We start from the raw sequence: 14962 nt of genomic DNA on the forward strand, positions 1-14962 counted from the left end.
ACACAGCTGTGTATGATGGAGCACTGAACCAGCGGCCTTGGAGACCACAGTATCATTCCTGGCTCCACCACGTACCAGCCAAGAGGTTTAGAGCCAGTTATTCTCCCAGAACCACAGTTTCTTTATCTATAAAATTAGCTTTATTTTTTTAATGACTTTATTTATTTATTCAAGAGAGCAAGTTTGGGGGAAGGAGCAGAGGGAGAGGGACAAGCAGGATTCCCTCCCTAGTGCGGAGCCCAACACGGGACTCGATCTCAGGACCCTGAGACCATGAAATGAGACAAAACCAAGAGTCGGATGCTTAACCGACTGAGCCGCCAAGTGCCCCTATATAAAATGGGCTTTATAAACCCTCCTTATACATAACAATTGGGAGGATCAAAATACAATCATTAAAAGATAGTGCTTTGAAAAATAGAACCTGGGGCGCCTGGGTGGCTCAGTCGGTTAAGCGGCTGCCCTCGGCTCAGGTCATGATCCCGGGGTCCTGGGATCGAGCCCCGCATCGGGCTCCCTGCTCAGCGGGAAGCCTGCTTCTCCCTCTCCCACTCCCCCTGCTTGTGTTCCCTCTCTCACTGTGTCTCTCTCTGTCAAATAAATAAAATCTTTAAAAAAAAATGAAAAATAGAACCTATGGCACAAACGCAAGCTGACCTTCATTTCTCCTTTTAGTATTACCCTCATCCCTGCACAAGTTTGCGTTAGGAAAGAGGAGCTATGAGACTAAGTGTCGGTGGTTTGCTTTTGTGATGTTCTCTGGTTCTTTCTCTGAGTATGAAATGCTTGAGAGGTTTTTCTAGTATCCAGGCAACATGCTGCCACTTAGGCCGTGCAAAGTCCTGAATTAAAAATAGCCTGTTTCGCTGTGTTCTGAAATCTAGAACTATATGTTTGGAAGGAGTCCGAGGTCCCTGTTGGAGTTGGAAGGGAAAAATGGTCATGTCACAGCGCTGTTAGAAGCTATGCAAAGTCTTGCTGGGAAACCTGGAGAGGCTGGGTGTGTACGAAGCCATCCACCTGTTACTGGCTCCCTGGTCTGTTGGTGGGTATCCTCAAGGAAGGAAGAAGGGCTTGTGGCTCACATTTGGCAGGGAAAGAACTCTTCTAGAAGAGCAACCACCAGCGCTACACACAGAAGCTTCTTCCTCAGCATCATGGTTTACTCATCGCTAAGCAGAGACACTCCGAGTAACATTTCAGTTTTAGAGTTTTAAAACACATCTTGTTCAAGAGTGGCTGTGTTAGAAAATACGCCAACACCGCCCATCACCGTGCCTCACGTCGCCTGGGAGGACTTCCGGGGATGGAACCTTTACTGCTGGTGACTGAAGAAACCACATGCTTGAATATGATCAGAATATGATCAGACATTTCCACGAAGTAGGCAAGATGCTTTTTAATTCTACGCAAATGCATCAGTGCTACAGCCGTTAATTTTACATGGAGATGGGGAGGAGGAGACCTCAAGGTGTGGTCCCTCCCTCAACAGCAAAATACCTCCTGATGTTTGTACCGCCCCACGTTACTAGTAGTGACCTTAACAAGTGACATTAACCAGTCTTTATACTGGTTTTCCAAGTGGTTTACAGCTTTTCCTAGGCTTACTCATGGCTGGGTCAGACTAGAAGCAAATAAAACATTTTATCCCTATTTTATCAAAAGGAATGGCCCCCACGGAGCTACTTCCTTTGCTGAGGTCAAACAGCCAGACTTTAACGGGACCTTCTGACTTGGATTCTAGGCTCGTTTTAGAAAAAAACAGATGTGCAAACAGGGAGGGCTTTGCAGCGAGAATCTGCCACGCGCTAGCAACGCGACTGGGGCGAGTCACTTAACCTTGTTGTGCTTTAAATCCCCACCTGGAAATGTGATTGTTGCTTGAAAGGGTCCTTGAAAGGATTATATGAGTTGAGAGATTTTGAGGTTAGAGGCCATGGTGTAGTTGCTTATAGCTGGGAATCTGGAGCCAGACTCCCCAGGTATGAGTCCCCAATCCCAGGTCTCCCCTAGCTGTGTGACCCAGTGTAAGTCACCAAACCTTCCTGAGTCAGTAAAATGGAGGTAGCAATTTATAGGGTCCCACTTTATAGGGTCCTTGTGAAGATAACAGAGTTCGAATAACCAAAAGCACTTACAACAGTGCCTGCCATTCAGTGAATGCTCTATAAGTATGTGCTATGATTACTCTAGTTTGTGATTGTGATGGTCGTGTATCAAGTGTCTGGCACAAAGAGTTGATCCAAAAAATAGTAACTTGTATTACACTTTCCACAGTTTCTCCCATCAGAGCTCTTGAATTTTATGGAGCCTGAAAGGAAGGCAGTAGGATCGCAAGTCTGTTTGGGGGTTTAACATAAACAGATGTCAGCGGGGCCCTTTCCAAAATCTTACTCCTTTGGGAACTCAAAATTTAATCTTATGCCATGGGAGGAAGATTTTTATGGTGCTCCTTAGAACAAGAGCAAATTCTTGAGCCTCACCCCAGACTCCCAGAATCAGAAAGCCTGGAAATGTAACCCATCCATCTGTTCTTGGTTTTGGCTTTGGTTTGCAATGCCCATTGACTTTTTTTTAAGACCATTGTTTTAGAGTAGCTGTAGGTTAACAGAAACATTGAGAAGGTACAGAGGTTTTCCATGTGCTCCCTGTCCCCCACACATGCATGGCCTCTCCATTGTCACCATCCCCCACCAGAGTGGTGCATTTGCTACAGTTGATGAACTTGCATTGACACATCATAGTCCCCCAAAGTCCATGGTTTCCAATATGTTTCACTCTTTTTTTTTTAAGATTTTTATTTATTTGACAGAGAGAAAGACAGCCAGAGAGGGAACACAAGCAGGGGGAGTGGGCAGAGGGAGAAGCAGGCTTCCCGCCGAGCAAGGAGCCCGATGCGGGGCTCGATCCCAGGACCCTGGGATCATGACCTGAGCCGAAGGCAGATGCTTAATGACTGAGCCACCCAGGTGCCCCCCATTATGGTTTACTCTTGATTTTGGGTGTTCTGTGGGTTTAGACAAATGTATAATGACATGTATCCATCATTACAGTGTCATACAGAGTATTTTCCCTGCCTGAGAACCCTCTGTGCACCCCCTTTCTTCCCCCAGCCCCTGGCAAGCCCTCCCCCAGCCCCTGGCAGCCAGGGCTTTTTTTACTGTCTCCGTGGTTTTGCCTTCAGTCTGTTTTAACAAGTATCCCAGAGATTCTCATGCTTTCTCAAGTTTGAAAATACCAGATATAGACTCCTACTACTTTGACCACCTTCTGTTGCCTGGGGTCGGGGAGGAGGGTAGTCAACAGAAAATTGGGTACTCCATCTGTAGGAGAGGTGTTCCAGCCCAAGGAGTAGTAGATGACTGAAATAAGTAGAAATACAGATAGTTCCAGAAAGCAGTCAGGTGTGCGGATGGGGAGGGACAAGCACTTTGAGAGCACATGACTCTGTTGATAGGTCTAGAACAGAATGCTTCGGGGTGTTGGGTCCTCTGGAAAGTGCTGATGTCATATCTTATGCCATACTGCTCTGAGTGATGGATAGGAGAAGGAATGCCTTTGGAATTTTTATGCGAGGTTAAAATGAACAAAATCCATTTCAGCCTTCAGAAGTCAGAGCTCTTGGTACAAAAGGTCACTAATGCCAACTGGTAGCATTGCAGAGCTCTGAGAGGGAGAATTAAAATAGCAAACTTTTTGTTTCTGAAGCACTAGTTGCACTGGGGGCTTGAGTGCTAAGTCTTTTGCCATCCTGCTGCCCCGGGATCTTAAGTAAAGAGCATGGGGATAAAGAAAAACAAGCCATTCTTCTGCCTCCTGGAGGGAAGAGGGTGGGGAGTTGTCCTCAGATGAGGGGTGATGTAATATTTGCAGTGGGGTGAGCAAGCCACCAGATGATGACTCCGTAGGGAGAGGGGTTGTTTCCATTTGTGTAGTGGAAGTGGCTGGTCAGTACTGATTGATCATGACCTCAAGTTTGATCCTTGATCCTCAGATTTCCTTAAATATGGAGATAATCCATTCTAAAGGCTTCAAAACTGTCTCTATGCGTAAGACTCTCAGACCTTTTAAACCTGTTTGGATGCTGTTCCATGATCACAAACAAAGGACATGCAGAACCAAGCTAATGTTGTACAACCTTTCCACCCCACCCCCAAGACCAGGGACCTCTCCCACAGTGCGGTCATCCTCGCTCACCCAAGATTGAACCCCAAACAAACCACCTCTAGCATGGGGCTAGGTTCCCGATAATCATTTGTTGACTTTGCCTGAAATGACCACACTTTCACAACCATTATGAAGAATGCCTTCTAATTTTCCTAAATGGAGTTATTCTGCTGTTTCTCCTATTATGTTGGTTAAAACTATGCACACACACACTATACACATGTATGTATATGTATGTACACACGTATGTATACACATTATTTCCTAATTTAATATTATGTGTATTTAATTATGGAATGATACTGGGAAAGTGGTAAATTGGAAATATTGGTATGCTGGTGCTATGTGCTACACAGATCAGTGTAGGCAATTTTGCTGATGGATCCATGGCAACACCAGTAAGCCATTCCCAAATTAAATTTTATTCACAGACTCAGATTACTTTTTGCTCTCTCATTTCTTGCGAAGATACCCTACTCTTCGTGACCCATAGGTGTGTTCTAGAGCTTCAGATTTTTAAAAAACGTGACTGTGGCATTTCTTTTGGTAGAAATTAAAATGTTATGTATTGAAAGTGTCCTACCAAATTTCTAAGTTCTTACTACAAGGAAGGTGGAGATTTAGGAATGTAATTTGACCTTAGAAATATTTGTAGGGGGCGCCTGGGTGGCTCAGATGGTTAAGCGTCTGCTTTCGGCTCAGGTCATGATCCCAGGGTCCTGGGATCGAGTCCCGCATCGGGCTCTCTGCTCAGCAGGGAGCCTGCTTCTCCCTCTGCCTCTGCCTCTCTCTCTCTCTCTCTCTCCCCCTGTCTCTCATGAATAAATAAATAAAATCTAAAAAAAAAAAAAAAGAAATATTTGTAGGAAACATTACCATAAAAATAATTTCATATCAAGAAGGGTCCTTAATATTCGGAATTAGACTCACCATCGAAAGGAGCATCCTGTCGTCTTTCCAAACCCAGCTTCACGTTGCTTAGGGACAAGAAAGAACACCTGACCTCAGTCTCCTATTTTTGCTGCTTGAACGAGACCTTGACCATGGAGGTTAACCTTGACCCTTGTTTTCTTTGCAGACTGCATCATCTGCTATCAAAGGTGCTATTCAACTGGGAATAGGATACACAGTGGGGAATCTCACTTCCAAGCCAGATAGAGATGTCCTCATGCAAGACTTTTATGTAGTGGAAAGCGTGTTCCTGCCGAGGTAAGAACATTTCCGTTTGTGAGGATGTCCGTGCTAAAGAATGTGCCTGGTGGCATCTTCACGTTGAAGACTTGCCTGCCAGCGCATGCTTACGTGTCCACGCTGGGCCTTTAGCTGGCCCAGAAGCAGTGCCGATGATGGTTACTTTCTGCTGCCTCAGGTGGCTTGCGTTTTTCTATATGGAGAAGGGAAGTAGGTTCTGTCCTGTGGGCCACTTGTAATTAGTTATGATAATGCCTGGAAGATCGCGTGAAAACAGACTCTGAGATTCAGCAGGAAAGAGTGCAGTAGTCACGGAGTAATGTCTGCATGGGTTCAGACAAAGAGGGCATTTTGGAAGCAGCAGCTGGTGCCAGGTCATTGCCTCTTCCCCCAATTTCAAAGACAGGTTGGGGGCCCACAGTTGAGCCTCCTATCGGAGCTCAGTCATGTAGCTAGCTCTTCCTTTGTGATGACTTTGACTTAGCTTTCCTCCAGAGAACTTACGAGAATCCTGCTATTTTGACACCATATTTGCAAAAACACCCCAGTTAACCACACATGTTACCTCCAGCTTTATTGTATTTTGGGGGAAGATCAATTCAATAAATAAATCTGAGGCACATGGTGGTGGTGGTTGAGCAACAGGGTGAATGCCTTCAATCCCACAGAACCGTATACTTACACATGGCTTAAATGGTAGCCCTACATTACGTATTCTTTACCAAAATAAATAAATTAAAAATTTTAAAGCCTAGCACTAAATATAGGAAGACACGTAATCATGATTAAATTGGAAATGTCACTGCTGCTGACAGGATTTTTCAAAGAAAATTGATCTAGCAAATGTAAATACAGATACTTGATTTGGGGGCTTAGGGCAATTATTTTGTCTTTGGGGCAATGAGGACTGACTTGTAAGGCACGTTGCTATTCTAAAACAAGTGTTTCTCTCCCAAATAAGCCCCTTTTGTTATCAGTTATTACTGGGCTTGGGTGAAAATGGCTGGGGTGAGCCTTGGACCGTTGGGATCTGCATTGCATTTTTTTTTTAAAGTCTTCAGGGAAATGATACTTGGGTATATCTCCATGTCCAGGTGTCAGCTGTCTGGAAATCAAACCGGTAGGTGATGAACCCAGACAGCCTAGTTTTGGTTTAAATGCTCTTTGTTGAAAAACACAGAACTATCAGAACTTTTGAAGTTTGCTTCCCTAGGGTCCTTAGCAGCCCCCAGAACTAGTTTCCATACAGAAGATGGACAACCCAAGGCCTAAGATGTAATCCTGTTTACTCATGACACTGTTCATCTTTCCATAGTTGGAGATTGTCCTGTGTGGTTTTGTTTTTTTAAGATTTTATTTATTTATTTGAGCGAGAGAGTGAGAGAGAGAGCATGAACAGAGGGAGGGGCAGAGAAAGAGGGAGAAGCAGGCTCCCCACTGAACAGGGAGCCCGACACGGGACTCGATCCCAGGACCCTGGGATCATGACCTGAGCCAAAGTCAGGTGCTTCACTGACTGAGCCACCCAGGTGCCCCTGTGTGTTTGTTTTTAACACTCTGTTTATCATTCCCAGAAAGTATGTATTAACTACATTTTTTCTCTAGAAAGTCAGGATGTCGTGAGTTTATCTGAATCTTTTGGAATGATCTGTTTGGTTCATAATTGCTGTAAACGTGCTTGCGAGATGTTCTGGCTCTCATGGTCTTCTAGAACCTCTACCCACACATTTCAACCAGATTTTTTTTTTAATTTGGTTACAAAGAACAAGAGTAATGAAGGTCTTTTGTGGGAGGATAGCTGGCGGTGAGTTTAGGGAGCTGAGAGCAGTTACAGCTGCAGATGGGTGGATAAAGAAGAGCAAGGTGCTCCATCCCCACTGGTCTCTTCTACCCAGAGTGTCTGATCAACAGAGCAACTATGGATGGGCCCCAGGGAAATCATGGCCCAAATGCGTAGTCCACAGACCTGCAGCATCAGCATCACCTGGAACTTGTTAAAAATGTATATTCTTGGGCTCCACCCCAGATCAACTGAATCGGGAACTTTGGGGGTGAGACTGAAAAATCTGTTGAACAATCCCTCCGGGTGATTCTAAGCACATAATTGAGAACCACTGAGCTAGCACACTATTTCCCATGTTACAGAGATAATCTTTCTAGTAGATACCAAATTTTGTTCTTGAAGTTATGACATGATTTTTGCAACTAATAAGACTCCAAATGATTTTTAATACCTAACATTTCAAAATTATATCCATTTGGCAACTAAATTAAACACAACACTATGAGATACCTTACAACAAGGAGCATGTAAGTAGGTCTTCATAGGCACATAGGCACTTTCTCGGTGCCATGAATCCTTTTGTTCAGGGATGATTTATTAAAAGTATACTGCATCTTTCTGATTAAGCCAACATGAGGTCTTTTTTTCACCTTTTTCTTCAGGAGTAGGAAAGCCAACATTGTCCATGCCTAGAATTTGTGTCTTTTTTTTTTTTTTTTAAGATTTTATTTATTTGCGAGAGAGCACAAGTGGGGGTGGGGCGGGGGTAGGGGTAGAGGGAGAAGAGAAGCAGACTCCCCGCTGAGCAGGGAGCCCAACATGGGGCTCGATCCCAGGATCCCGAGATCATGACCCGAGCTGAAGGCAGACGCTCAACGACTGAGCCAGCCAGGCACCCCTAGAATTTGTGTCTTTGACCTTCACTCTCTTTTCTTTTTTTTTTTTTTTAAGATTTTATTTATTTATTTGAGAGAGAGAATGAGATAGAGAGAGAGCATGAGAGGGGGAAGGGTCAGAGGGAGAAGCAGACTCCCCACCGAGCAGGGAGCCCAATGCGGGACTCGATCCCGGGACTCCAGGATCATGACCTGAGCTGAAGGCAGTCGCTTAACCAACTGAGCCACCCAGGCGCCCTGACCTTCACTCTCTATGCCAGGATAGCAGCACCAGCCCCTGCCTGGCAGACAAGTCGCTGGGGGGAGGAAGACCTAGCTAGCTGACCCTCTTTAGAAGAACCCACTGTCACATTTTAAATATATCATTTTTTATATCTTATTTAAATTCACTTAATTAACATGTAGTGTATTACTAGTTTCAGAGGTAGAGGTCAGTGATTCATCAGTTGCATATAAGACCAGTGCTCATTCTATCATGTGCCCTCCTTAATGCCCATCACCCAGTTACCCCATCCCCACCCCACCTCCCCTCCAGCGACCCTCAGTTTGTTCCCTAGAGTTAAGAGTCTCTTGGGGTTTGTCTCCCTCTCTGATTGAAATGTATCATTTTAAAGTATGTATCGCTTTTCAATGTCAATATGACATGAAGCATTTGATTCAGTCAAGAATTTCTTCGAGCAAATACTATATTGTTTGTTTAACGTATGTACTCTGGATGTATTTACATGAGCACAGAAGACACTGTCTTGAGTCTTGCCTCAGTTTCCTTATCTGGACTGTGTCTTCATTAGTTTAGCAAAGGGATTGGGCCAGCGTTTCTCAGCGGAGTTGCTACTGGCTATTATGGATAAGACCGTTCTTTGTGCAAGACTGCACATTTCAGGATATTAGTCACCCCCAGGCCATGCCAGTAATAACCCCTTGTTACTCTCGCAATCAGAATGCTCCCACAAAGTGATGAGCAAATTCAATATCTTTCCATGGCGACGGTTTTATGGATATAGACACGTGTGAAAATTAACAGACTATACTTTTATCGTATGTCCATGACACCTCAGTAAAGCTGCCAGAAAAAGTTCCCGCCCTACCCACCCATACTTCTCCACCTGCCTGGAGACAGGAGTAGGGGGGAGGTGGGCAGGACTGTCCCCGGTTGTGAGCAGCTGAGCGGTCTGAAAGGTCTAATGATTCTAAAATGCGAAGAGTCTATCTGGGTCATAGAGAAAACTAATTGCTTAGGGCGCCTTGACATGTTCTAATTCACTACCATTGTGAAGCTGCAGGATCTGTTTCCCTTAGCAATGAAATGCATTGTGTTATTTATTTATTTAAAAGTGGCTCGGCGTCATTTTTAGATATTACGTATTTATTCTCCAAATGATTTCATTTTGGAGGTGGAAAAGCCTCTGGACTTGAGATTTGAAGGATGGTATAAAATCCCTTTCAACAATCTGATTCTTCCAAATTCCAAAGATTCGGAATCTTTGGAATCCAAAGATTCGGAATCTTTGGAATCCAAAGATTCTTCCAGTCTTCCAAAATCAAAGTAGATGAGTAAGAGGACGGTGACCGTATCTTCATCTTTTGACCCCAGATTCCCTGCTGCACTCAGAAACTCAAAAGTTGTCGATATGTTTTCATGTGTAAATGAGATGAGGAAAAAAGAGGATGTTTTATGTTTTGCCTTGTAAACACGAACCTGAGGTGGCAAAAGGAGGCAAAATTTATGAGTACCAACTATGAACCACCGATAGTTTTGATAGAATATTTATGTAACATATAGTATTAAATTACTGTTTTTATCTTTCACCTTTCCTGAAAAAATCCATTTTGCCTAGAAGTAGCTAAGGCCCTGAGGCAGTAAGTGGCTTGACCCAAAGCTATACAACCAGTAAATGGTCGAGGCAGGATTTGAATTCAGGGACGGCTTGCTCCAGAGTTTTGGTTTTTCCTTACACTGTGGTAGTAAAGCACAGTAACAGGATTTCTGCTTTTTTGAATAAGAAAAGGACCCAGCTTTTACCTCAGAATTATCAACGTAAAGCTGTCTCTCCAGCCCCTTGACAAGCAGCGTTAATATTTTCCTCTGCTCCCCTTCAGAAGACACCATCACTGCCTTCCCCGCAGGGGAGAATATGGCTTGAAAGCTGGCAGTAAAAATTTATATATCTTTCCACATTCAAGAATAATCATCTACCTAAAGACTTTATAAAAGTCTTCTGCATCTTATCTCTTCACATATGAAATAGAGTTCAGTTGGCTGTGAGAATCATCACAGAACACAGATTGTCCGCAGGTTTGATGTCTGCACTTTTGGGGATTTATATGAGTGGCCAAAGGATACCCTCATTGGGCAGAGAATTACACAAAACTACCGTAAGGGTGAGACAGTTTTCTAAATGGCAAGCAAACATATTGGTCAACGGTTCATATGAGCGTTTCCAGATTTCCATGCTGAATGTTATTTATGGTTTTGATAGATTATCCACATATAGCTGCATTTCAAGGACTGCTGACATAAACTCGTCCAAAACCTATCTATATACACCATGGGTCAGTGTACTATAGCCCACGGGACCAATCTGCCTCCCTGCCCCTTTTTGTTAATAAAGTTTTATTGGAACACAGCCATATCCACTCATTTACATACCGTCTGTGGCCGCTTTCTCACCACAACAGTAGAACTCTGAGTAGTTGCAGCAGAGACTGAAAGGATTGCCAACCCCGGTCAGTACAGGCATTCTGTACCACGTCTTACGGAGATGTGGGCAACACACGAAGCTGCCAGAAAAGTCCTCCCTGCTCTGGGCGCCTGGGTGGCTCAGTCATTGGGCGTCTGCCTTCGGCTCAGGTCATGATCCCGGGGTGTCGGGATCGAGTCCCGCATCGGGCTCCCTGCTCGGCGGGAGGCCTGCTTCTCCCTCTCCCACTCCCCCTGCTTGTGTTCCTGCTCTCGCTATCTCTCTCTGTCAAATAAATAAAATCTTTAAAAAAAAAAAAAAGTCCTCCCTGCTCTAAAGAGGAGATGTAGCCTTTGCCGGACAAGCCAAATAGTGTGATGTCCCTTCAAGTCAAAACTCTTTAAATATTTGTTTAACATTTATGTAGTGGGGATGGGGAGAAACTGATTTCCTCTTAATAAAAGGTACATACCTCTTCCTTTAGTTCAAAATAAGAGGTTTCTTGCACGTACTGAGTATTACATAACATTTTAACTTATTTGAAATAGCTTTCCAAACACAATTTCCCTCGATGGAACCCACTGCTTGGGAGGTTTAGCATTTAAATAGCCAGTGATACCACGTGTTTCTGGTGACAGCCCACAGTGCATTATTTGGCTTTGAACTTTAAGCTGCTTTCAGCTACTGATTTTTTTAAATTTAATTTTATTTTATTATGTTATGTTAGTCACCATACATTCCCTCATTAGTTTTTGATGTAGTGTTCCATGATTCATTGTTTGCGTATAACACCCAGTGCTTCATTCAGTACGTGCCCTCTTTAATACCCATCACCAGGCTAACCCATCCCCCCACCCCCTATCCCCCTCCCCTCTAGAACCCTCAGTTTGTTTCTCAGAGTCCATCGTCTCTCATGGTTCGTCTACCCCTCCGATTTACCCCCCTTCATTCTTCCCTTCCTTCTAATGTCCTCCATGCTATTCTTACGTTCCACAAATAAGTGAAACCATATGATAATTGACTTTCTCTGCTTGACTTATTGCACTCAGCTACTGATTTTTAAGGACTGGGCTGTCGGCTGGCTGGCCTCAAAAGATAGTGTAGTCTTGCATTGCACAAGGCAGCACACGTGTCTCTCTGCCGGAAGTGCTCGGCAGGAGGGTGACGGCCAGCAGGGACTGTGTCTTTGGCTTTGCTTTCCCTTGTTCTCCCATTGAAAAGCACTATCTAATTTGGCAAGAGAGCGGACCGATTGCTATTTCACTGGTTAAATCCAGAGTCATAAGGGACTCCACTTGCCTGAATTGGCAGAGGAAATGAGTAACACCGAAGTCTGCTTCTGCAGACCCTGACTTACAAAGGTCCAGTTTGAAGAGTAGGTGCCACCATTTTTTTGTTACTGGACTCTGGAGTCCCTTGTCCAACCATATTGCTGCTCAAATCCTGCTTGTCTCTCTAGCACCATCTGCACATGAAGACAGAGCACCCGTTACTTAGCCTGCTGTTTGTGGTCATGCTTGCAGAGATGATGAATTTCATGTTTCAGCTTGGCTGGGCTAAGGGATGCCTCATGGCTGATAAAACAGTATTTTTGAGGGTGTCTGTGCTGATTTCTCCAAAGGAAGTTTGCATTTGAATTAAGACCTGGACCCAAGATCACCTCACCAATTTGTTGGAGGCATCATCCCATCTGTTGAGGGCCTGTGTGGAACCCAAAGGTAGAGGGAGGGCAAATTGGCTCCCAGCTGGAACTGGACAGGGATCTACTACTGCCCTCAGACATTAGCACTCCTAGCCTCTGGGCCTGCCAGCTCAGACCGGGACTTATACCATTGGCTGCCCTGGTTCTCAGACCTTTAAGCATGAGCTGGAACTAACTGCAAACTTTCCTGGGTCTCCAGCTTACAGAGGGCAGATTGTGGGACTTCTCACCCTCAGTAATCACGTGAATGTGTCTTTCACCCAGGAGCTGCTGACTCGGTCCTTTTGCCCACAGACCCCAAACCCATTACTGACAGTTCCAGGTTGCCATCAGTGAATTCACCAAATACAAAATGCTGCCTTGAAAACATCAAAGCTCTGGTTCTTCGCTTCAAAACTGGACCCCTTATGTGCCTTGGAGATGTTAAAATAGTCTCACCTTCCTACTTAGCACCAAACCTCTCCTCCCAGTGCCGCCAAAAATGGCACTGGGTTATCAGGCTGTGAAACCACAAAGCTAAGGTGTTCACGGTACACACAAATGAGAATGCTCCTGTGGGTAATCAAGCTTTTCTAAGTAGAATTCTGCCCACCTGACCTTGCAGGGGGAGGTCCTGCTGGACAAGAGCTGGTGTATGTGGGCAGGGGGTACCCCGAAGCCTATGGCTGAATCCTGAAAAGGAAGACTGGCCTAGGAATGTCAAGTTTAAGTTAAGGCACACCTGTCCACTTAGGACTTTTCCACTGGTCTGGTGTTAATCTAATCTCCTGATCTTGTTGGTTCCTGACCAGCTTTGGCCATTACCTTCTCCCTGGACTTTGATTTTTTATCTGCTAAGGGGCAAATGCCGGGTGGTGGCTAAATGCTTCCTGCACGCTTCAACAGTATGTAATTCTAAACATCCATTGTCATTAAGAAACACACAATTTTAAATTAAAGGGGCGCCTGGTGGCTCAGTCAGTTAAGCGTCTGCCTTCGGCTCGGGTCATGATCCTGGGGTCCTGGGATCAAGCCCCACATCGGGCTCTCTGCTCCAAGGGAAGCCTGTTCTCCCTCTCCCTCTGCCTGCCGCTCTCCCTGCTTGTGCTCTCTCTCTCTCTATCTCTCTGTCAAATAAATAAATAAATAAAATCTTGGAAAAAAAATTTAAATTTAAGATGAGCAGTGGCTTTGGCTTTAACAGCGGAACTCTCCTCAGAAGAGGTGAATATCAGAAGGTTAGAGACTGGTCTGTGATCGAACTGCTTTTTGGTGAAACAAGGGAAAAAAGAACAAGATAAAGTACTGTTGTTTATTCAGAGTTTTTCCTGCCTTTTATGGAGTTAACATACCCTTTCTTTTTATAATTTGGTAAGTACAGTACTTTAATTTGCGTAATTGTTTAGGTTCTTACTTAACGAAATAAGGTTGAAAATCCCACATTGACCTCCAAATTTTTATTATTGAAATTTGACTAGCTTATGGGATCCGAACATGTAGAACCATGGCTCAAAACCTCACAGCTGGAATTTCCCAGACCTCGATTTTATGCCAAGACAGGAAAACTTTCTCCACCCCCCCCACCCCACAAACACTACCTAAATGCACTGAAGGAGCATAATATAAATCTTACGTTGTAAAGAGGTCATTTTTGCTGAGTAAGTGTAGGTGCTGGGCGCAGTCTCCAGATGGATACCACCCAGGCGCAGGCGAGGACAGCCTGCAGGAGGCTCTGCTGGGACTCTTCACTGACCAGTGGACCCCTGTTCATTGCACCCATGTTTAACCACATTAGCTAAGCATTTCATGCATGCGCCAAGGGTCTCTGTGCTGGATGTCTGTAGGCCAGCACCCATACCCACACCCAACAGGTCTGCCAGAGCATGACCTCTGAAAACCAGGGTTGGTGTCTCCTGGCTGAGCTGCCCTGTAACTATGGACAGACTCCGGTACCCATTGATCCACATTTCCTTTAGTAGAACTTCATTCATGTCCAGCTCACATTTGCTATTCACTAGAGCCCCTTAACACACAGAAGCAAACCTTTCTGCCAGGAAACTGAGCTTGCAGAGCTCTGTGGGGGGGGGGGGGGGTATGTGTGTGGGAGGTTATAGCTTTTAACCCTAAACCTTTCAAAAATATGTTGTGAATGGTAATACATAGAAGGGTTTATCCTCACACTGCTTTTCAAAGGAACACTGAGAAAAGTCCTTTGCATCCTTGTGCCTTTTTACCCGGTGTCCAACTCCAGTGATCACTGTTGCTAGTGGTCTGTTAACCTTTTAAGGATTTTTTAGTTAAATACATGCACCGCCAATTTTTTTTTCCTTTTTGTATATAAATGGTGGATGCCACACACAGTATTCGGCCTCTTGATTCTTTACTTAATTTATCCTAGAGATCTTCCATGTCACTGTGTAATAAATCTCCTCATTTTTTAATAGCTGCATAGTATTCCGGTGTGTGGCTGAACCATAATTAATCTGACCTACCTCTTCAGAAACAGATGAAGCTAGTTTGCTTCCAACCCTCTGTCCTTACAAACCGTGCTAGAATGAATAAC

At 44.5% G+C, this 14962-nt stretch overlaps 1 protein-coding gene across 1 annotated transcript in view; it reads left to right on the forward strand.

The window, feature by feature from the left end:
- The window catches only part of PIP5K1B (phosphatidylinositol-4-phosphate 5-kinase type 1 beta), a 257277-nt gene that overhangs the window by 143883 nt on the left and 98432 nt on the right, over nucleotides 1-14962 (forward strand). Inside the window, exon 4 of the mRNA XM_081804060.1 lies at nucleotides 5246-5376. Coding sequence (XP_081660186.1) covers nucleotides 5246-5376 — 131 coding nt within the window. The remainder of the gene's footprint in view (nucleotides 1-5245; nucleotides 5377-14962) is intronic.

The sequence above is a fragment of the Leptonychotes weddellii genome, chromosome 14, assembly GCF_054177405.1.
Source record: "Leptonychotes weddellii isolate Sample4059 chromosome 14, ASM5417740v2, whole genome shotgun sequence".
Taxonomy (NCBI): Eukaryota; Metazoa; Chordata; class Mammalia; order Carnivora; family Phocidae; genus Leptonychotes; species Leptonychotes weddellii.